Source organism: Passer domesticus, chromosome 7, assembly GCF_036417665.1.
Source record: "Passer domesticus isolate bPasDom1 chromosome 7, bPasDom1.hap1, whole genome shotgun sequence".
NCBI lineage: Eukaryota > Metazoa > Chordata > Aves > Passeriformes > Passeridae > Passer > Passer domesticus.
The window spans coordinates 11,872,250-11,895,964 of NC_087480.1; the positions used below are offsets into that span (position 1 = coordinate 11,872,250).

The 23,715-nt window shown below is 42.5% G+C and overlaps 1 protein-coding gene across 6 annotated transcripts in view; it reads left to right on the forward strand.

Annotated features, from left to right (window-relative positions):
- The window catches only part of PAK3 (p21 (RAC1) activated kinase 3), a 235,932-nt gene that overhangs the window by 194,639 nt on the left and 17,578 nt on the right, over window positions 1-23,715 (forward strand). For 5 of the 6 annotated variants that reach the window (XM_064426873.1, XM_064426878.1, XM_064426877.1 and 2 more), the window contains 6 exons: window positions 8,524-8,720; window positions 13,941-14,041; window positions 18,587-18,740; window positions 19,777-19,814; window positions 21,043-21,174; window positions 21,772-21,934. In XM_064426873.1, coding sequence (XP_064282943.1) covers window positions 8,546-8,720; window positions 13,941-14,041; window positions 18,587-18,740; window positions 19,777-19,814; window positions 21,043-21,174; window positions 21,772-21,934 — 763 coding nt within the window. In that variant the 5' untranslated portion in view covers window positions 8,524-8,545. Of the gene's footprint in view, window positions 1-8,523; window positions 8,721-13,940; window positions 14,042-17,541; window positions 17,581-18,586; window positions 18,741-19,776; window positions 19,815-21,042; window positions 21,175-21,771; window positions 21,935-23,715 lie in introns of those variants that run through there. The other variant, XM_064426879.1, reaches the window with a different exon arrangement.

Sequence of the window (23,715 nt, forward strand, 5' to 3'; positions counted from 1 at the left end):
TGGATCTTGTTTTGCTTTCTGCATATAGGTGTCATTTCTTCCCTGACCTATTTAAGAATAGCATTTTTATATTTGTTCTCCTAATCTTCCTATCCTGCTGCTCTGAAGCAAGGTCTTGCTGGCAACTGGAAATGAGTAAGTGCATGCAGTGACTGCTCCATTTCCCCCCTGCCTGCTCCAGATCCATGATACCCCCAAGGTAGATAGGCCATTATGCACAATAAGATCACTAACGTAGCAGGTGAATATTAGGTATATGAAGTTAGTCAGCTGTAAATAAAAGGCCTGACAAAGAATAAAAGGCAAAATGTTGTCCCTGAGGAAGTAAATTGGGATATGATGCCTTCCTGCCCTAGTGCCCTAAAGAGTTGATGCAAGATCTGGACCATATTCACCTCCCACATGAAAGGCATGTGGCAGCCTGGGCTTTGCCTTCTCCTTCCTTGGAGGCAGGAGCTGTGTCCTCCCAAACATACCATAATGCCTTGAGAAGACTGGTACAGCAAATCTGCTTGTGTGGTGTTGGTCTCTGTCTCTGCTTGTGGGATTTGGAGGTTTCAAGTCCATCCTGTGCTCTCCTTATTAGTGGTCATTATCCAGCCCCAGTAGCTGTATCCAGAGGATTCCCTGTTCCTTATTTTTGCTTCTTGCAGTGTGATTTGTCTCCCAACTCTGCCTAGGAGCCTTGAGTTCAGTCTTTTACATGTTCAGATTCATCCTTTGGTACATGGGTTTAGTGTTTACTACAAGTTTCTCAGCTAATGATTGCAAAGGCAAAATGAGCTACAAGGTGACTAGAAGGTGCTAGAAATGGCAACTGTCTATAAGTTTCAATTATTGCATTATCCTGCTGCTTCCTTGTCTCTTCCAGAGTTCTGTGGTAATTGTTGGCTTGGCCTGCATGTGTCTGCTGAGCCATGGGCCAGTGGTTTATCAGCATGTAGTTGTAGTCAGGACAGGCTGCCTTGTCTCTTGTTGCCTTCCTGGAGAGCTGCACACATCTCGAGGCAAAACCAGCTCCTGTCCTGCCTGTGGGGACCATTGCAGGGAAAAGGGCCGTGGCTCTTTGTGTGCTGAGCACTGTAAGTGTGGGCTGGGGGTTCAGAGGTGTTTATCATGGCACACCTTCTGGAAGCGTGTCAAGCAGAGAATAAACTGTGGAAAAGCAGAGAAAGCAACAACACCTGCAGAGAAACCAGGGAAACTGGTCCTTTATTATTTTTTACCCTTCCTTCTTCTTCCAAACTTTGATTTTTTTTTTTTTTGTTAATGTAAACAAAATGAAGAACATAATAGACAAGATGGCAAGTGGTTTATTAAAAGCAGCCTTAGTGCACCAGCTGGAGTTCAGTAGGAGTTTAGGCTGCCCAAAAATATGAACTAAAAAACTTTTTTATATATCTAATTTTGATTATGGAAGTCCAAGAAAGAAGAGGCTTCTTTTGATACCGTTTACAAGATAAGAGAGAGGATAGTGATGGGAGCAAGCTTATATCTGCCAAGCTCTCTGATTGCTTTGCCCTGATTGCTGTTTTTTAGCCTGGGTGTAGCTGTGGATCAGAACTCTGCCTGAGAGCGGCCAAATTCAAGCTCCTGTGCTGGTGGTCTGTAGTGCTGTGAGCCTTTCCTGTGCTGCAACGGGACGGGCTGTGTGACTAAAACATGAAGTGTCTGTCTTGGGATGCTCTGGGTCCCTTTTAAGATGATTCTGTGAGGTTGCAGAGAGTGTAGACAGAGCCCACTGTGTGGTCCTGTGCGTGGAACTTGGAGGCAAGCCCTGCACCCAAATGGATGCACACCAGGGATGCACAGGAGGTGGGGAGGAGCAGATACGAGGTAGGAGAACATGGTGGAGAGACTCACAAGCTGTCAAAGGCCAGCAGAAGAACTAGCAGTTCAACCTGCACATCCTGAAGCTGTGTTGACAGAAGAAAGCAGAGTATTCCTGAGAGCATGAAGTGATGACATGGCCCTTATGTGGTTCCAGATCCATCAGTGTAATGGAGCTTTGTGTCTTCTGCAGAGAGGGACGTGCAGGATGTGTAAAACAAAACAATCGCAATATCACAGCATGGTTTTTCCTGGGCATTTCTCACATATAGGTGGAGCATGTGGGATAGCCTGCTACCTTGCTAGGCTGATGTAGATTCACCTTCAGCATGCCTTTACCAGAGAAGATGAGAGAAGGGGTGGCATTTTTGTGCTGAGTTGCAACAGTTGGGATCTTTGAATGTAATGAGAGTCTGCTTCCCACCATATCAATATGAATATTGTTCTAACCCTGGCAGATCAATAATTCAAGATGCTATTGGACTCTTAACTATTTCCAGGACCAGGCCCAAATTTGGGGTTACTGAACCACTTTGGGGCTTTGACTGATCAACTAAGTGAGCCACAAGTGTTCAGCTTGAACCTGCCAAAGATCCAGCAATTTGTTATAGAACCTTCCTGTCTGGAGGGGTTGCTGCCCATCAGGGTTGGAATCAGACTGGTCCATTTTAATTGTCTCTATCTTGCAGTAAGGGCTGGTGTCTCATACCTGACCTTGGACAGTGCTTCAAGATTAGCTCCAAGTTGCTGATTCAAATTAGAACTCAAACTGTTTGTCTTGGTTGGTTTTAATCTGAATTAAGTTAATGAAGTTTTTATTGAGGCAGTTGCGATGTTGGTGTCTCTGTTAAGTAGCTTTTCTTTGTTTACATTTGAGTCCTCTTGAAGAACAAAAGTGAACCTGAGGCCTAAGCTCTGAACTAGAAATAATAAGGTCCATATGGAGAATTATTTCAGTCTATCTGCAATGGTTTAAATCCGTATTTCATTTCACAGTCTCTTTCATGTGCAGACAAGGGCAAAGGATGCAGTCCTGTGGAATGTGGGATATTTGAAAGGCACAGTTGATTTTGAGACATCTTTTCCAGCTTTGTGGAGCCCTTCAGCTGTGTAAATAAACAGGGAGTGGTTTTTTTTTTGGTTTGTTTTTCTCTTGCATATAAATGCCTTTCCTAGGTACTTTTTTGTAGTTTCTTACCTGTCCCAGAGAAGTGTGTCCTACTACATTGGAAAAACACTGATCTGTGATATCCTTCACTGGTTTTTCCTTTAGCTGCTTCTGGGGTGCCAGTCTTGGCCTGTCTCCAGATTCAGTAACTTCGAGCACAACCTTTTTGTTTCAAATCCTGATTCAAAAACACATGACAGAAATGCCCATGTAGCTGTCTGGGTTTGAGTGTGAGTGGATGGAGGTGTTGGTGGCTCTTCCCAAGGCATTCAGGAGAGTGGAACCTCTCCCCTTGCTCTGTCTGGGTGGCAGAAGCATCCTTGTGATCCAGCTGGCTTTTCTGCATCATCAGGGTATGTCCATAGCCTTTGTCATATGAAGTAAAGTCACTTTTTCTATCAGAACAGTCACCAGTTTATAATGCTGCGAGGTGCTCACTTCGTGTAACCTGTAGGAATGTACTTCCTTTCCTTGCTGTGCTGATGTGTCATTACTGAATGCCTGGGCAAGCTTTAATGGGGAAAGCTGTTTCCCTGCTGCTCACCCTCTGTACACACACTTCTTCCCCTCCCAGGTCATGTAACCATCCCAAAGCTCAAATGGTTTAGTAAGTAGCCAAGATTCCAGCAGGAGCGCAATTTGAATGGATTGCTTTTGTTTTGATGTGATCAAAAAACACCCACAAAGAAAATATTTTGGGCTAGGGGTGTTCTCCAGCAGGGTGGAGAGGAACTCTCTCCAGTTTTTCTCTCATAGTGTCTGAAGCCTCAGCACCCTTGTTCATGTTATCTCACATTAGGCAGTGGTTAAGCACAGCCCTTAAATATACACCTAGCTTTAAACATTGCTGGATTTACTATGCAAAAGTAATTCTGTTTGGCTTTTCTGAGGCCACAGCCTGAACAGCCACTGCTTTGTACAGAAGGGATAAGTGAGAAGAGCTGGGCAAGTCCCAATACTAACTGCACTTGGAAGAGTGAACCTGTGTGAGGAGCTGTGAAGGATTTGTGGGGGGAGCAGGTCTGGGGTGCTGGGAACCTGCAGAGCAGCAGCTTCAGCAGTGGGAAGAGAGAAGAGAAGAGAAGAGTAAAGAGAAGAGAAGAGAAGAGAAGAGAAGAGAAGAGAAGAGAAGAGAAGAGAAGAGAAGAGAAGAGAAGAGAAGAGAAGAGAAGAGAAGAGAAGAGAAGAGAAGAGAAGAGAAGAGAAGAGAAGAGAAGAGAAGAGAAGAGAAGAGAAGAGAAGAGAAGAGAGCGTAGAGTGGGTGCGCCAAGCGGCGTTCAGAGGTGAAAGCCAGGTGTGTTTTGTAAAGTGTTGCCTGTGGTTGCATTGGCAGCATGCAGAGAAAGAGTTGAAGAATTGTGGAAAGAAATGTAGTTAGGTTATGTGTTTGAAGAGGGGAGATGGATCCTTGAAGGCCATGAACTGAGAATGCTGTCGAATGCTAATTAAGCAAGGGGGAAAATATATTTTCAGGTTATTTCTATCAGTTGTGACAAGCTCCACTGTTTCATTCCCAGTTCTCAGCAATTAAACTGGGTGATTCAAGGTCCAGAAAAAGGATGTAATAATTTAAATTCAAAGAAATGTTTAGTTAAAAGCATCAAATTCACAGATATGCATGAATATACTTTCTGTATTCATTGACATTCTGTATTCATTATTGCTACAGGTACACTGTCAATAGGGAATTTTAAACCAATATTAGTAAGTCACTATGTAAAACTCTTAATGCTGCAGTTCCTAACAGAAGTTTGTTTATCCCATCTCAGAATGGATGTTTCCATTTCAAGTACATGGGACCAAGGTAGTTTTACTGGGATACAACCTGAATTCAAAATATGCCCTCCACACAGAGAGCTTCTTATGAACAGCTAGTTCAGAGGCCAAAAGTTGCCTGTAGCAAGTACAGAGGATAACTTCTGAATAAATGAATATATTGGAGGGAATCATAAGCTGCTTACAGGGTGTTTGCAAACAGGAACAGAGAGTACATTCATCAAAGAAATTACTCAGTTTGAATAATTTGTTCAGCTCAGAGCATGTTTACCTGGCTGTGAGGGGAATGGGGAAGTTTAATTGACAAATATTTGTATTGTGCTTTGAGACAGTTGTATGAAAGGGAAGCGTTCTTGTTGTTTCTAGGGTTATAATTCCTTCTGTAGTTTGTGTGAATGCAGCCTTTCCTTCAGGGTTGTGTAAAGAAGGGATGCAGTGGTTATTTTGCACCACGTGCATGTGGGGAAGATCCTACAAAAGATGTCTTCAGTTCAGAGGGCACCTGGCTGTGTCTGCCCTGCCTGCAGAGCCAGCCCCACACCCCTGCACAGTCTGCAGGCAGCCGAGGGTGGAAGCAGCTGAGCACAGACTGCCCTGGACCCTGAGTACCCAGACAGAATTGTCTCTGCTTCAGCTGATGCTGAATATGGCCATTTTTTATCAAAAAGGCCTCAGTATTGTTTTACAGAGAAGACAGTAAACAGCTTCCACAAAAGTAATGAAAACATGATTGCATCTGTTCTGTCCAACTCATTATCTGCATTTTAAAGGAGCTGTAAGAAAACTGCAAGTAAACATGCAGATGTAGGAGAGCAGATACAGGTCTGAACTGGGCTGAGATATACTCTGTAAATACCTGAACAGTGTCTCAGTATTCAATATCTAGAGAGAATCCTTCTCAGTTACATCACCATCGATTTTTGGAAATGGATAAGTGTCACTGGGGCAAAATCTGGCTCATACAAGTAAGTAATACATATCTTTTTGCAGGAAGTATATTTATAAACAAAGAATGAACCTTGCATCTTCAAGTTACATTTGCAAATCTACTGCCTGAAAATTGGCATGGTCCCTTCCAGTCAAGTGATCTTGGAGACAGTTCTGCGGCATCACAAGCTGCAGTAGTATCTCTGAGGCTTTGGAAATGAACACCAGTGTCTCTGCACACAGGATACTGTTTGTGAGTTCTAATTGGAACCAGTCGTGTTTGAAGGATGCAGACTTTGAAATAGCCTAAGAAAGCTATTCAAGATCTATTCACAGTGTTCCCCAGATACACAGGGGGTGAAGAGCTTACTGAGATCAAGGCCCAGCATGAGATTCTGCTCTCAACTTGAACTGAATTGAACAAATCTTTTGTGTGTATATTATGTTTTGAAGACATTTGAGTGCTTCAAATGTCTTCCTTTCTCTACTCCTTAGCTTGTCAAGGACTAGATGCAAAAATATTACGAGACAGGCTTTTGCAAAGGGGGAATTGAGTCACAGAGAAGCTGAATGCCATATATTTAAAGTCAATGTTTGTCTTCTTACTTAACAACTGATGATTAGAAGAGGTAAGGAGGAAGGAAATGGATATTGGATAATTTTCTGTAACCCTGTAGTAGTTATGCAGAAGCAACTGACCTGGCTGAGAATGTAATTTTAGCTTTTGCCATTTGGCTGGGAATCTAGCTAACACACTCAAATACACTGTTGTATTTTGGTACAGCAGTCCGTCCCTTTAAATGCTTCCTTAAAGCTGATGGGCAGTGACAAGAGTTTTCTCTGGTAGTAGGTAGTTGTTGGTCACCTCTTTGTTGCACAAGTGTGATTGTCTTACAAATTCCTTTTAAAAGTGTTACCAGCTCCGTCTTGGTTGCACTCATGGGGTCCTTGAGGACTGAGATGAGGAGAATCCTGTTGATTGTGCACTCCATTCTCTTGGTGAGCACCAGCTGGCCTCTCTAGAAGCTGTCCCTGCTGACAGCCTGGGTGGCTGTCATGGCCCTGGTGGGTCTGGTCAAGTGCTCTGGTAGCTGTGTTGTTTCAGCTTACAAACCAGCACAAACCTACCAAAAAAATACCACACCCCAAAACTCCCAAGCAATGAAAAAAATGCCTAAAGAAAAAAAGAGAAATAACACCAGAATTTGATGGGCTGAATATATGGATATGCCATAGTAATTTCCAACAGACAGAAAGTGTGTTTTGATGGAGTTAGTCAGAGGTAGACTAGCAGGACCAAGGACTTGTTATAATGACAGGAAAACCTGGCCCCAGAATAGAGTATAACTTGAGCTGTCTGCTGTTGACATTTCTCTGCAATGTAAATCTGAGAGTTTCCCCAGCTGAATATATCTTATTGCCCCTCCATTCATTACAGGTTTTCTCTAAGTTTGGGTTGGACTAAATCAGTACAAAACACTTAAAATATGAAGTCTTACATGATAGTGAATGTTCTTTTGTCATGATGCAATGGTACATTAAAAATCTCAGAATTAATGGAAGAGCAGATAGATTCCTCTGATCAGGAAAACCATAAATTTTAAGTATTTTGGTGTGTATTGCTTTGTGGTTTGCTTTGCTCTTGATTTAGACCAGCTTTAGAAGTTATCATCAACCGTTAAACCTTCTAGGCTATCTTCTTTCGCTTTTTTTTTTCTGGTTTGGAAGTGCATAAAAGAGCTTTGTACAGTTCTTGAAACTGAGCCTGAAACAGCTCTGAACAAAATATAGTGTTCCTTTCAAAATCTTGGAAATAATTACATCATAGGCAAATTGGGCCAGAAACTGTTAATAGTATTCTTTGTGGGATGCAATCCCATGGGAGGACTTATTTCAGCAGACTGGCATTGTTTACAAATAGATGCAGTGACAGGTACAGTTGTCCCATTCTGAGGGACAGCTGAAACTGTGGCCTGTAATGGACTTCTCAGCATAACTGCCTTGCTTTTGATAACAAGCTGAAAACATGGCTTGGTGCTCCTGTGGTCATCTTCACACTGATCATCCTGGGAGGGAAGGCTGTATTTGGCACTGGAAAACTATTTGTAGGTGGCTTAAAGAGAAAATAAAAGCATTGCTTGCATAAGCTCCTGATCTTTGAGAATTGCTGGAGATGCAGGGAGCTGTGTCCAGATGTCTCTGCTGGGCTTTATAAACTGGGAACTCTGCACATAAACCTGGGCATCATGGACCTTCCCTTCACCAGGGTAACAAACGCAGCACGTGTGGATCTCCCTGGTACCATACAGTGGTTTTTGTTACTGGCTCCCCACCCCCAGCACGTTCCCTACTAGAAAACCTGCATTTCAGGATGGAAATCACAAAGATTAGTAATATTAACTGTTTGACCTCAATCTATAAAAGCATTTAGTTCTCTAGGTAAGTAGGCTAGTCTGTACTTGAAAACTACACTGGCACAAGCTCTGGTCTGGGCACAGTTACAGCTGTTTCTGGGTGATACAAAACACTTTACTGCTTGTGTGTGTGCTTCTACAGGAGGGTGAGCTGTGTTCCTCCATCACCAGAGCACATCTTTACCTGCACAACCCTTTACCTAGGGTTAGGTACCTGGGACTGTGTGAGCAGGGCTTTCTCTTGGAAACCAGACCCATGCTGAGGACTGTGGTTTTTCTGAAGGATCACTTGGCCAGAGCAGATTTCTAACAGAGAGATTTTCTTATGCCACTAGAAAGCTTTTCCTGCCCAAGCCACCAGCCTTGGCATCCTCCCCTGACAGGCATGTTTTGTGTTGTGCTTTGCAGGAGGCTGTGAGGGCTGCTGAAGATGTCCGATAGTCTGGATATTGAAGAGAAACCTCCAGCTCCACCGTTGAGAATGAACAGCAACAATCGCGATTCTTCAGCGTTGAACCACAGCTCAAAGCCGCTCCCCATGGCCCCCGAGGAGAAGAACAAGAAAGCCAGGCTGCGCTCCATCTTTCCAGGAGGAGGGGATAAAAGTAAAGTATCAGCAGTGCAGATGGGGGCTCCTTCTCTGGGCTTTCTGCTGGTCATTGGTTTTCGTGTTTATTTTCTGCCACTGTTTTCTTTCTGTTTCAGTTGCAGGCCATGGTACCAAAGCCTTCTGTTCCAGTTACTCTAGAAACACATTTCAAAAGAGGAGGAGGTGTTCAGTCAGTTACTTTCTTGTCTATGAAAAGACACTAAAATGTGCACACATTGTGCAACTTGGCTTTTAAAAATAACTTTATAGTTATACTGGGGAATCCTTTCCTTTGGATTTTGCTTTGCATTAGCAGTAGATACAGAGATGAGGATGTGTCCTTGTGAAAATACATTTGCAGAAGTGACAGGGCAATATGCCTGACACTTTGGGATTTTTTTAATGCACTTATATTCCAAGAACAGGAACAAAGCTCTTCTTGCTTGTTCCTTTTGCAGTGAAAGGGGATACAGAATGGCTTGGTTTATAACCTGCTAGGTGTGGATGCAGCAAAAGGGTCTTTTAAACATTCAGCACACAGCATTTCAGTTGCATTCTTTGAAATGCTTTTGTGGAAAGGAGAGTGTTTTGAGTTAGTTTATTTACAGGTTTAAGGGAAGGGATCTTCTTTATTTCTAGTGCCATGGGAACTGATGGGCTGCACCTGCAAGGCTGATGGCACTGCAAGGCTACTCTTGATTATTTTTGGAGGGCTGGGGTCACTGGGGGATGTTCCTGATGATGGAAACAAAGCAAATGTCAATCTGTCTTCAAGAAGGAGCATCTGGGGATGTGCAGGCCAGCCAGGCTCACCTTGGTCCTTGGGAACGTGGTAGAGAAGATCCTCCTGGAAACCATTTCCATGCAGATGAAGGATAAGAATGTGGTCAGGAATAGTCAGCATGGATTTGTGGAGGGGAATTCATGCTGAACTGTACTGACAACCTTTTATCTTGAAGTGACAGGCTTGGTGGAGAAGGGAGAACAGTGGTTGTTACTTCTGCTTTAGTAAGGTGTTCAGCAGAGCTTCTCACAGTATCCTCACAGCCAGACTGGTGAGGTACAGTAAAGGGAAGTGTACAGTGAGGTAGACTGAAAACTGGCTGAAATGCTGGGCTCAGAGGTTGTGGTCAGCAGCATGAAGTCCAGCTGGATTTCAGGAGTGATTTTGTCTTCAGTGTCCCTCCAAGGAGAGCTCAGAACTGTGGAGCTGTGGTCGTTCCCTTGGAGCTCCAGCTTAGCTGTGCTGCCCCATTTGTGAGGCTCCATGAGGTTGTGTGGAGCAGCTGGAGGTAGTCTGGCATTCAAAACTCCTCACAGGCAGTAGAAGGCACAGTGGCAGTCCCATTCCTCCCCTCAGTCACAGGCAATCCTGATGACTTTTCTGCTGTGAGGACTGTAACTGGATGGGCCCATTTCTTAGGCAGACCTGGCTGGTTCACTCTGCAGATTGTTCCCCCAAATGTCTCCTTCTGGGAACAAAATTAATTTTCAGTTGATTCTTTTTAAAGGCCAAAATGAAGGTTTCTCCCAGCTTGCTTAATTCCTGGAAAGACTTGGATCACTTCTTCCCCTAAGTGCTAGCAGGATGGTATTATCCCTTTCCAAGGAAGCATTTCTTAATGAGGAGATGATGTGTAAAATGCATGCAGAGAAGGGGAGACCCAGAAACAACCTCTCCTGGAAATGATCAGTGACATTAAAATGTAATTAACTACCAGTCAGGGTAATCTTAGGGAACATACAAGTGTCACAATTTTAAATATGACCGTGAGGAAAAGTCAGGTACGATTTATAGCTTAATTTTGTGGGGTGAAATAGTAAATGGAGGAAGTTTAGCTTCACTGGCCAAGTCCCTTGAGGTAGTTTCACTGCAGGGCTGGTTTGTGGGTCAGGGTATCAGCTGGCCTGTGTGTGCTTCATAGACTGTGTGACACATTTTTGAAACTCCTGCTTATAAAACAGAAGGTGATTGATATGTCTGCTCTCATCTAGTACAGTGCTTTGCAGCATCACTGTGTTAAATCCATAGTTCATCACTGGTGCAAGTCACTAAAATGTGAAGAAAACACCATGGCAGGGTATTTCTGCCTGAACCTGCAGGAACTTTGTTGCCTCTCATTTGCTTACCAGACAGGAGGGATGTGAGGATGGATATGGTACAGTGTGTTCTCTCCAAGGCTGTGGTGTGTGTCAGGACTGCTGTGCCTGGGCACCAGGAAACTTTTGCAGTCCCTCTCTTGCTGGAGTGCAGCATTTTCAGTTAGAGTTTGAGCACTTGTGTTTAAAACCTTGTTTTGGCAAGCCACTGATGGCTCTGTGGAGCCCTTCTGTGGATCTGCAGTTGAAATAAGCCATTTAAGCAGTAGTGTCCTGCCCATTCCCATCACACCTGACCTCCTCATGTTCCTTGTATAGCTCCTCTCACTCCCGTCTCTGGGCTAAGGCTGAGGACGGGAAGCCAAGGCAGACAACTGAAATAAGTTTCCAGTGTCATGCAGGCAATTTATGTCGAATCAGGAGCTGAACTTGTTCTGCTGGAGCTGTGAAATTGGCCTTCCTGCCTCAGAGATCATCTTGGTGGTGGGAGCCACAGTGGAGTCACACCAGCAGTGCTTCATTCAGCAGAGGTGTTACCTCAGCAGAAATGACTTGGTCCTGTTTGCTACAGGCTTGTTCTTTCATTAAACCCCCTGTGATGCTGTGAAATAAATTCACTCTGTGTGCTCACTGGGGACTCCATGAGGGCCCTGTAGAGCATTCAGCCTAAAGAAGTCAGGAGGAGGCTGACCTGCACAGCTCAGATGCCCCTTTCAGATGTCCAGCCATGTTGAGTTCCTGGGTGACTGATGCCACTTCCACTGAAGCTGCTTCAGACTTGGCTGCAGAGGGGAGCAGAGTCTGGCCTTTAGGCATCTGGTCACCTCCTGTACAGAACAACCAGAAAAGAGGGAAGGGGAAAAACTCAGCAGAGTAAAGATCAATGGAGGAAGAAAAAAGGACAAGGCTATAGGAGGAGCAGATTAAGAAGGAAGGATGGGAGGACAAGTGTGAGAGGCAGTGGAAGGAAGAGGGAATGGAGGAAGGAGCAAAGTGAGTTGAAGAGGAGGTGAGCAAACAGAAAGGCATAAGCATGAGGTCAAACCCTTCCTCTTTCTCTGAGAAAAGCTGCTACTTAGCTGAGTCACATTTTTCTCCCAAGCAACTGCTCTTTTAACATATTGGTGATGATGGTGATGCAGACTGTGGAAAACAGAACAATCTTTTCTTGTTCTATTTTAACCTGAGGTGATGTGGAGGCCATACCTCATGGCTAACTTTGTGCAGCAGGAGTGTATTGTGAAGGGCATTTACAAGAAAATGAAATAGGAATGTTCAGTACACACACCTTGCATCCAGTCAGTCAGGTGCTTCAAAGAAGTCATGTCTTTTCATATCATTTTGCCAGCTTCTGTGAAGTAGAAATTATATGATTTGCAGAGCCCAGACAGAAACATCGGTGTTTTTGCACTGGGAAGAGGTGAGGATATAGTAAAGAGATGTTTAATTCTGTAATGCATTTATAGTGTATCAGCATTTGGACCATAGGTGTTACATCACAGGTCCATGAAGCAAATGAGCCAGATCTTGGGGAATGAGCTGGATCACTTGTTCTCCAGCAGGAGAATCCTACAATGGACAAATGCTGCTTTTGGTGGAACATTTTTATGTAGTCCCTTATTTCACTTCTAGATTTGACTGCTGCTTTGAACTGAATTTGATAGTCCTCAAATGCAATTGCTGCTGCATTAGCTTGCAAATGATGAGGTAGAAGAAGCCAGTTTTGTTTTCTATACACAGGTGACATCTTCTAACTGGCAACGTCTGTCCTGAAAATTAAACAACATCATCTTAGTGATAAAAGAAGGGGAAAGCCTTTACATTTGTATTTTATAGATCGCTGCCATCTTTACTGAATGCTAAATGAAAATATTTCATCAGTGAACAATGTGTAATGGTGTGCAGCACAGACAAAAGGTGACAATTATTTAATGAGAATAAATGCAGCAATGCAGAGAAAGGATTAGAAGCATTCCAAATAGACTGTAAGTACAAAGAGCAGAGCATCTTTCTCTTAAAGGAGGCTGTAAGGTAGAATAAGAAATATGCAAATAGAGGCCTCATGGAGCTGCTGCCTGAGCAAAGACAAACTTGGACTGGCAGGGCTGCTGGTGCATAGTGAGTCCAGCCTTGGATGAAACCCCTAGATGAACTATGGAGTCTGCAAACATAATATTAAAACACTGCAGGAAAGTGAAGGCAGCTTCTCTCAGCCTATATTGCACTCATTCTTTATCAGGGCCAGGGAAACTGGGCTGAAGTGACATTTGTCAGTAGTCAGAAGTGCAGGAGATGGATGACCACAGGGGATGTTACTTTCAAAAGGTTGTAAAGAGGGAGGGAGATGAGAAGCAAATGCAGGTTGACTGAGTTTCTTCTTGCTTAAGTAAGATACTCCACACTCTAGTAATGCTGGTGGAGTGACTTTAAAAGAAAAAAAATCTGGAGACTAATAAAGCCTGCATTTTATGATCATATGTTTTAGTTAATTGAGAACTCAAAGCTTTTCCAAAGACCTTTATGGGATTCTGTTGCTGGGCAGATTCTGTCTTTCCTGAAACAGAGCTGCTGTTTCAGCCTTTTAGTTGGAAGAGGAGTCACTGCATGAGCTGCTGGTTTTCACAGAACCTGTAGGGAAAAAATGGTTATCTACAAAAGCCTGATTTGGCTGATTTTGAAATGGACTCAAACCATGTTGGAGAGCAGACACACATACACACATGGTGGAGAGCAGACACACATGGTGTGTTGTGTCCTGTGTGATTTACTTCTGCAAGAACCCACAAATCAAATAGGAGTTAGTTTCTACATATGAAAACTCAATGCGAAAAATAACTGAAAATAGAAATCATACTGGTTTAGAGATGGCCTAAGAAGACTACTTCATTAATAGCTTGCTTTGGCAGCAGTCACGTTGGTTGAAAGAAAAACAAAATAAAATAGCACCTTGTAGACCTTCCCTAACAGAGGTTGACAGGCTGGTATTGTGTTAACTGAGGTCTGTTTCTCAGGTTGGATGGATGTTAATTGATTTGTTTTCCACTTTTAAAACACTATTTTGAGCACACCTGATTGTTAAAAGTTTTAAATGAAAAGCTGTTCAGAAAATAAGTGCTTGTTAACATTTTGCCTCCAGCCAACAAGAAGAAAGAGAAGGAACGTCCTGAGATCTCCCTTCCTTCAGACTTTGAACACACCATTCATGTGGGATTTGATGCCGTCACTGGAGAATTCACAGTAAGTAACTGCTGTATTTTGTGCTTACCAGAACTTCTAGTTTCTTGATGGTAACATAACCTCCTATTGCCAGAAACATCAGATCACAGCAGACAGGCTGTGAAGAAAGAGACTTTTATTTGTTTGGCTTAGGATTTGGAGTGTTTAACTTGTGATTCAGGCTGCTTTTTTTTTTTCTTTTTTTTTTTTTTCTCCAAGGATTGTCAGCAGAATGTCTGTGGGAAATTAAAACTAGGAAGAATGTAGGTGTATGCTTTTACCAGTCCCCCAAGCTGCTACAAGGGTTGGTTATTCAGTGTCTTTGGGAAAGCATAAAAAGCACCCCCCCACACATAGTAGACAACCAGCCTCAAGTGCAAAGTCCAGCTGCTGTGCAGGTAACCCTTGGAAACACTCAGAAAGCTGCAGCCCTGTGGAAGTCCATTCTAATTTAGTATCCTTCAAAATATGTTTATACACTAGGTGATCAGTGTTTCTAGCCTTTATGTATTAACAAAAAAGCTGTCAGCTTTTGCTTCTTGAATATCAACAAAATGTTGGGAAAAACAAATCTGATGGAACCTGTTTGAAGTGTGCAGGGGACTTCAGAGCATTTTTTCTCTGATTACTAGTAGGGTACTGAAACCATTGTTCCTTGAAGGTGAGAGGGCAGTGAGCTTACCTTTTGTTAAAGTGTGGAGCTGAGAGGGAGCATTAGCAACTGTGGTGCCACCAGTAGTGCCCCATGAACTGAGTGGTCAGACTGAGTAATCACCACTGTGGACTGGCTGCATACACGAAATAGGATGGGACAAATCATTTGCCTGGACAAAGGATGGCTAATTTTCAGAATTTGAGCCCTAAATGTGATTTATTCATAATTTTCTACTTTGATTGCTACTTTGTTTCACAAAGATGTTTCAGAAAGCTGGAAACTTTCTGTGTCCTACAGTAGCAGTTGCAACAATAGGAATAACAGTAGAAGAAAAAAGACACATTTAATTACAGCATGTCTTTAAAGGAGTAGTGAAATTGAATTATCCTTAGTAATTAGGAAATACAGCTACATTTAAAATAAGTGGACTAGTTAATTAGGATTTTTAAAATAGATGTCATAAAATCTTACTTCAAATTTTATTCTGTGCCAAACCCTAGGGCTTGACTAAATGCATGTTTAAAAAGCACAGATGTGGTCATTTTTGATCAGAAGCTTTGCATAAAGCTTTTAAAATTGTGTTTTCCCTGCTGTCTATCCTGATTTTTCTTTTTTTTTTCCCTCTCTTTCCCTGTAGCCACTTTATTGTTCAGGTTAATCTTCAGTGCCATTCTCCTTATCTTCATATCATATTATGTTACTTTATGCTTTCGTTTCTCCCCTTTTTGTGTGTGCAGCACTTCATCTTGTCCATCTTCACCTTCCCACGTTTATTTTTCTTCCCACTGGATGTTCAGCTGTTCTTATTCTATATCTGGTCTTCCTTTCAGCCTTCTACCTTTATTTCTGTCCTCTGTTTGAGACTTTTTCCTTCTGACTCCAGGCAAACACAATGGGTCACACTGATTTTCTCTCATAATCTGACTGGTGGTCAGGGTCCTGGTTAGTTCATGTCCCTGCCAGTTGGAACAGAAAGGAGAGACATCAGGCTTAACACACTTCAGTTTTAAGCACAAGCACTCACTATCTGTATTTCAGGGATCAAGGTTTGGATCATTTTGAATTTTGTTATTATCTACCAGTGTTTCAAAACAGTCTCTAGCATCAGAGACCTTTTGGGTTTTCTCACTGTCAGATGCCACCAGCACAAAGCAAATCAATTCTACATGGCTAAAAAAATAGGTCCAGCTTTGTTGCTGTAGCACAGTTTCTTTTTAAATACCTTTCCAAACAGTGGATGTGAGATGTCTGCTGGTTTGCAATTTTGTTTGCAAAACTTGTTCCTGAAGTGTGGAAGTGCAGTGCTGCAGTCTGAGAAAGCTGTAACCAATTCAAAACTAACCAAAGGGACAGGTGACTTCCCATGCACAGCTTGCCAGCACAGAACTTAATGCTGTAGTCCTCAGTGGAGTCCAACATCAATCAAAGGAAGGGAATTTTTGCACCATTAAGAGCTAGATATTGGTCCCAGCTAATCCCAGATGCAGGCACTGCATTACACAGTACATTAGGCATGTTTGATTTGTCCCAACCTGGATAGAACCTGTGTATCAGTCATGTGGTAGGTACATCCTGCAAAGGAACTGCCACTACCCCTACCATGTTCTGATATTCCCACTGTCTAGTGATCACTCTGTCTGCCTCTTTCAAAAGTTTGGAAGTGCCATGGGAGCATCCAGTCAATGTGCAAACATACGGGGGTTTTTTGTTTTGAATTATTGCAGCTGTCATGCCAGTCGTGCCTGCTCTCCTGGTTATATGCAATGCATTGGGCCATTTTCTGACACCAAACCATTGCCCCCAGCTGCATCCCCTGGTTGATGTTAGATGCATCCTAATGCACAGTTGCATGGGCTCCTGTGTTCTGGCTTTCAAGCTTGAGCATCAACCTGTGTTATCCATTGTGAAAAAATATTACATCTCCATTTCACTGTGCTTGGAGCAACCATATTTGCTGAGAAATAGGGCTTTTAAAGCAGAGAAGAACATTGGTTGGAACTTGGGAGCATGTTGCTAGAGCTTTACGTTCTTTTATTTGAAAAAGGAATTGCATTTTCTGAATGAAGGACAGTGTGGTTAGCAGGCCTTTGGGGCGTGTTTTTTGTAAGGCATGCATGTTTGAAACCATTTCCTCATCCCCAACCTAGAAGAAAATGTGGTTACCCACCAAACTTTTAAAGCTTCTAGATTATGACATAAGTAAGTGGGAAAAGTTGTGGCTATAGATCCAAAGAAGTTACACGTTCCTAATCTAGTCAAGCATTTCTTTACAATTGTCTTGATTTTCAGTCTGACACACACAGATTGTTTGTGTTGTGGCAATGCACAGCCTCCCAGATTTCACAATCTGACTTTGACCATCTGCTCTCTTCACTGGTCAAATGGTGATTCACAGGGCTGGAGAACACCCAAGCCTGGAAAAAACTTATAGAGCCATTTGAAAATGGTCACCTGGCTTCAAAACTGGTCAAACAGCAAAGGCCCAGAGCCTTCTCTTTTTTATTATTTTTTTTTTTTTTGTTTAGTTTTAAATTGACAAGGGAAATCACATGTAATTTTTCTAGTCAATTGCCATTAATTCTCAGGAATGTATTTTTATGAGGAGACAAAAACTGTTTAAAAGCAAGAGGAGGGGGAATGATGCTTCCAAACTTTGGAACGGTTGTGATTTTTCTGTTTTCCTAAATCTGCCTTCCTGTAGCCTGTCTATCACCTGATCTATTTGGTATCCGCTTCATAACTCCCATTTTAGATGGGACTTGCCCATTCTGGCCCATCGGTTTCCTCCTCCTACCACCTTCTAAGTTTTCCCACATTCTGTTTTAACTTTCTTTTCTTTCTTTATTTACGTCCATTACAGCCAGATCTCTATGGCTCACAGATGTGCCCAGGGAAGCTCCCAGAGGTGCGTCACAGGCCCCAAATGCTTCTTTGAGATGTCATAGCACTGCAGCAGCAGGTTGATGTGTGTGCAGTAGATTTGTTGCTTGGCTTTTCCCACTTTTTTTCATCAGTCCTAAACTTTGGAGGCCCATGTCACACATTGTTTTGTGGACAATTTCTGAGAAGAAGCTATATGGAAGTAGATTGGGGTGGCACGTTTTTCCTCCAGTGAGCCCTACAATTTGCTGGTCAATGTCAGCTGTGCAGTAAAGAGGGAAATGACGTGCTGGAATTATCCTGGATAACTGAAGCCAGTTCTCATCAATAGAATTTCAGTGTAGACCTGGGGCTTTTAGTGATTGGATTGATTTTCAAATTCCACCTCACCCATAAGATGTGCAAGAATTCATCCAGAGTTTTGGATGAACTCAGCCTGTTTTATGAATCCCTGGTTTCTGTATGTTTGCAGTAGGGAATCTAGAGACATCCTTTGCAGCTGTGGTATACGTCAGTGTCATGATTTTGAAAGCTGAAAGGCAGATTCTTTATCCTGCAGTGTTCCCTGGTATACTGAAAATTAGTTGTATCAGGGTGGGGTTTACCTTTGAATCAGACAGCAGTGATCATTTCAGCAAAATGTGTTTGCATCCCTAAGCATGAAAAGTCCAGTGTAAAGCTCCTATAAAACACTGTGTTGTGCACCAATAGAAAATAGTCTTGTTATGTCTGCCCAGGCAAACAAGCTTAAGCCTTAAATCATTATTCCATGGAAGAGCAGAGTTGATGCCAGAGAAGTTTCATCCCCTGTTTTTCCTCTCACAGTCATTACTTTATTTTTATAAAGTTGGGTCCTGGTTTTAGCTAGATTTTTGATAGAGAATAAATGATTGCATCTAATTTTAATTGTAAGGTGTCAATCAAAATTTCTGCAAGTAATCTTACAGCAAGCATGGGATCTTGGTAAAGATCTGTGAGGCTGCAGATTTTAAATACTCTAAACCCACTTTGTTTCCACTCAATGTCTACAGGGCATTCCAGAACAGTGGGCCAGGCTACTACAGACCTCCAACATAACAAAACTGGAGCAGAAGAAGAACCCACAGGCTGTTCTAGATGTTCTCAAATTTTATGATTCGAAAGAAACAGTTAACAACCAGAAATACATGAGCTTTACGTCAGGAGGTAAGTTGATGTCTCCCCACAGGGGAGGTCAGGCTCCAAAATGAGTCAGAGGAAAGTTCAGCATTCAGGTTGTCAGGAGGCAGCCTGAGCCAGTTCTACATTGTGGAATACTCCGGAAATTAATTCCATTTCTCCTTTTTCCCCCTCAAACGTCATTAAAATGGTGACCTTGCTTTGTTGCAGATTTTTAGAACTAACCAAGATTTTGAAACAAAAATGCCATTAAGATAGCATTAGTTTGGTAGAGTGCCTGTCAACAGCTTCAGGTAAAAAAGGGGGTGTCAGTATTTATAAGGTGCAGACAGCATTTGGAGTGTCACCTGCTGGGGTTCCATTTCCTCCACAGGATGGTCTGTGGCAGTGGAGTCTGTCATTTCCTCAGTTTGAAGGTTCAACCAAGACAACTTCCAAAATGCAGAATCTTCTCAGAAGTCTTTCTAAAAACTGTGCACTTATCTCCAGGATTGAGAGAAAAAAAAAAAGAATCTTTTTTCCCAAATTCCATAATTAAAGGATTTGACTAATTTAATGCTTACTGTGTGCTAAAATAGCAATTCCCTTTGTGATGAAATGCAGACTTGATAACAGTTCATGTGTGCTCCTGAACCCAGGAGCTGTTCTCATGCTTTGTCAGAATAGAGCTGCCATGGCTAAGGGGGGTTTTGGGGAAGCTTTTCTGTGGAAATGTTGTCAGCAAGCTAATGAGAATGAATGCATGCAATTAATTGGAAAAAAAACCCAAAAAAACACAGTATGAAAAGGTGAAAAAGCTGCTTTAGTTCTTGGGTGGAACAGAAGCATTAACAGTTAAAGAACAATTTGCATTTTCTTCACCAAAATTCTGTTTACTTTATTTACTGGCGAAAAATAGACACAGTCTGGAATTTTGTCCTGTTCTCTTCCTTGCTGTTGCTCCTGAAGAGATGGTGTGGAAGAAAAATGATCTCTATTTGCTTGACTTGTTCTGTGGGGTTCCCCAAAACAGACAGGGATTTTTTCTAACAGCAGCTGGTTCATTGTCCTTTGCTCGTTGCAGATAAAAGCGCCCATGGATACATAGAAGCCCATCCCTCGGTGAGTGGGAAAGTAACCTTTGTTATTATTAATGTTTAAGAATTGTGGAGCAAGCCATGAGCTTTCCCTGGCTGATTTATGATTTTCCATTTGAGTTCTTTTTAAATAGGTGAAAGTCTGGTTTAGCAGACAGAAGGTTGCTGGCTGGTTTTAGCCATGGTGTATATCATTCACAACAATATGCAGCAGCACCTAATAAGCCCATTTTAATTTAGTTTTAAAAATTTAGAATGCCATTTCTGTCGAGTTTCATGATTTCTCCTTAGTACAGCTGGATATATAACTGAATATGAATAAGGTTATAATTGATATGTAACTCACTGTAACCATTGTAGGAAAGTTTTAAATAACCATCCACTCTAATTGATGCTGGATTGCAATAGCAATCCCAGAGATGTAGGAGTGACATACACATTAATACTGACCAAATTTATTAGGGTTATTGTTAGTGAATTAAATAGCAAGTGACTGAATGGGGATTTGGCTTTTATTTTAAAGTGTTAGGCAGCTTCATGTGAGGTTTGTGATTACACAGCCAACTGTGTATAATGAAATGAAAATCATCTTTGAATATTCACACTTCAGATTTTCAATCAATGTCACTTTCCTTATCTTTAATAAAACACACTTCTCAGAGGAAGTGTGGTGTTCACTAGAGCAGAGGAAGCCTTCCAGTAGCTTTTCCAGTGGATATGGACACCTTGGCAGATGCTGTAGTATTTTCATCTAGCAGACAGAGGCAGTAGTGAGACAGTCAGCATGACAGTTTTCCAAAATTACCAGTTCGGGTCTCCCTTTGCTGTGGGCTTCCCTTACTGGTATTTCTACTGGACCAAAGGGATGGCATTTTAAAGAGAGTGACAGTCAGATGTGAATATGTTGAATGGTGCCTTTGATTTGCATCAGTTCTCCAAGTAGCCTGGTGTAGCCACCTTTAAAGCAATTGGTAAAAACTTCAGAAGGTGCATTTTCATTTTTTTGTTTCACCAGCAAATTTGGGATGACTTGATATAACCCCCTGCCTCTGAGCAGCAGCTGGGAGTGGTGGAATTCAATGCATCTATACCTTCAAGTGTTGTCTTGAGTTTAACTTAGAACTCAGGCCCATAGGAGGGTGTGCATGTCTAGATTGGCCTCTGATGTCTAGGCAGACTGAGGGTGTAGGTAGCTGTCAAAGCTTCCAAGTGCCAGGATAGCGACTGTCACTCACAGTACTGTCTGTCCACAGAGCACAAAAACAGCATCAGAACCTCCTCTGGCTCCCTCTGTGTCTGAAGAAGAAGATGAAGATGATGAAGAGGAGGAAGATGACAATGAACCTCCGCCTGTTATTGCCCCACGGCCTGAACACACAAAATCAGTAAGTGCCAGCTTTGGTTAGGTCTATGTTTGGTGCAGTGCAGTGCTGCAAGTTTGTGATCAGACAGTGCTGAAGGTGCTTTGGTGGAAGTCCTGTCACGACACAGAGCTTCACTCCAGCCACTGACACTGAGAAAATTTGGTTTGAACTTTTACATCTGTGTGTCAGTTTCCTGGGATTCTGGTGAGGGCCATGGCTTTCTTCTTATATCAGTTAAGTGGTACCATCATGTCCTTTAATGCCACAGGTGTGAAAGTGAGCAGCTTTGTGCAGCTGTGCAGGCCCCCTGTCAGCAGCAATAGCAGTCCAAAGATGCAGTTCATATCCTGGCAAGATACATAGGACACACTGTCCTCTGGAGGTACCTGCCCCTCTCCATGGACTGTATCAGCAAATCTGTGAAAATTGAACATGAAACTGGCCATGAACTTGTAACCTTTCATTTTCACTTGTTCAGTTTGAGAAGTGGACAGCAAAACCAGTTTTAGAGTCCTGGATGTGACTGACACGATCTTCCTAAGGGTTTGTACTTGAAATATGATCTCAGGGGGATCTCTGCCAGCCATCTTTCTGACACAAAATAATTTCTTGTCACAGATCTACACACGCTCTGTTATTGAACCTGCCGCTGCACCAGCACCAGCTAAAGAAGCCACCACTCCCCAGCCTGAAAACTCAAACACAAACACCCTGTACAGAAACACAGACCGGCAGCGAAAAAAATCCAAGATGACAGATGAGGAGATCCTAGAGAAACTGAGTATGTATTGGGTGTTTGGAGTCTGCTAGAGCAGTGGATTTCCTGCATATGTCAGCATTAGCTGTACCAAATGTTTCTCACAGTTGAGTGTCACAGAGTCATTTACGACTCCCTACAGAAACTGTTGTGCTTCAAGGCAGCAAGAGAAGACTTGGGGTGTTCCTGCTGCCTCTGAGGGCAGCTGGGGCTGGGTTGGGTTTGCCTGAGCTTCCTTCTGTGCTTAAGGCAAAAGCAGAGATTGTTTCTGGTTTCACAGCAAAAGGCTGTGACCTAGTGAATGACTTAGGGAACTGCTGTGTATTAATGGCCAAATGAAAAAGAATGTTTGGGTTCCTAAATTCTCTCTAGACTCATAACTTCTCATGGTTCACTGGAGTCAAAATACTTTGCAAAAGTCTGTTGGGTTTTGGGATTTTTGTGTATGGGAGGTTTTTTATTGGTGAGGGTTTTTTTACCAGTAGACAACTGCAGCACTAAGCTGGTTCCTTCAGCCTCAGTGAGCTCTCCTTGAGACAGTTACACATCTTCCAGGTATTCTTTTGCTGTCCTTTTCATAACTGTTATTGCTCCTCCTACTTCTGCAGTTAGTTTTTAAGAATTTTACAGTTTTGTCAGTGAGCTCTCTTTTAGAAGGAGCGTCTGCTATATATTCTTCAGACAACACAGCACTTTCTCATGGCTAATTCCTAGCCAGTTAATACTATTAGAATCCTGACTGTTGGCTCCAACCCCTGTGCACATCATACTCTACTGAAGCACAACAAGCCCTTCCTGATCCTGCAATGCAACCAATTTAATTTGCTTCTTGCATGTAATAGCTGCCAGTGCAGTGTTTTCAGATTAAATGGTTGGGTTCAGAGCACAGCCCAGGTTATTCTGTGTCTGCCATTAATTGTTAGTAAAAAAAGCAGATTGATCTACACCTCCTTCTGTCACATCACAAAGCCAAGAATGTGTCTTTAATGGAGGCAACTGCTTGTAATAGAGTGCTGTGTGGCTGTGGCTTTTTCTCAGTGGTTGCCACTGCTCAACCTTCTTGTCATACTTGCCCTGCCACCGATGGCTGCTGTGAGTGCACAGGCTGAAACCTTCCTTAGCTGTGAGATTTCAGCTGCTTGTGTAGTTTCCTGCATCCTTACCAGGCTGACATGAATCTCAGTGACATTAGGGAGTATCCAAGGGATAAATTCAATAGCTTTAGCTGAGGGCACAGTGAAATAAATTCCAGAGCAGGTGGTTACCTGCAGGTATGTCAGCTTATAGAGAGAGCAATTCTGCTTCTTTAACTGATGCTAAATGTTTGAGGCAGGCTTCCCCCCTGAGATCTACAGGTACATCTGCATCCATGAGCTCAAGTATGTCTATCATTTATTCAAGCTGCTGTATATGCCAGGTTGGGACTGAGCCCTGGAGTTTGGAGAGTTATATCTTTGAAATGTTACATGCTTTCATGCTTTTTCTTTCTTAACAATTTGCTACCAAGTGAGCAAGGCCTGAATGTCTGCCTTGGGCAAATTGTGATGTGGGAAATGAAAATATTTTTGTGCTTTCATGAAGCTGCCTGAAAACAGACATGATGCTTTTTTATTAGTCTTGAACTAGTTATATTTAAGCAGTGTGATGCTTGTTCTATTTTAACTCGCATGACTGCTCCACCTTGCTTACTTCCCTCACAACTCTTTCTATGCTACTTTTAGGAAGATGTCCCTGCCCTTTTTTATCTAAAATTGTTTCATAATTCTTTACTGCTTGAAATAGCTTGAGTTCTTTTAGAGCTTTTA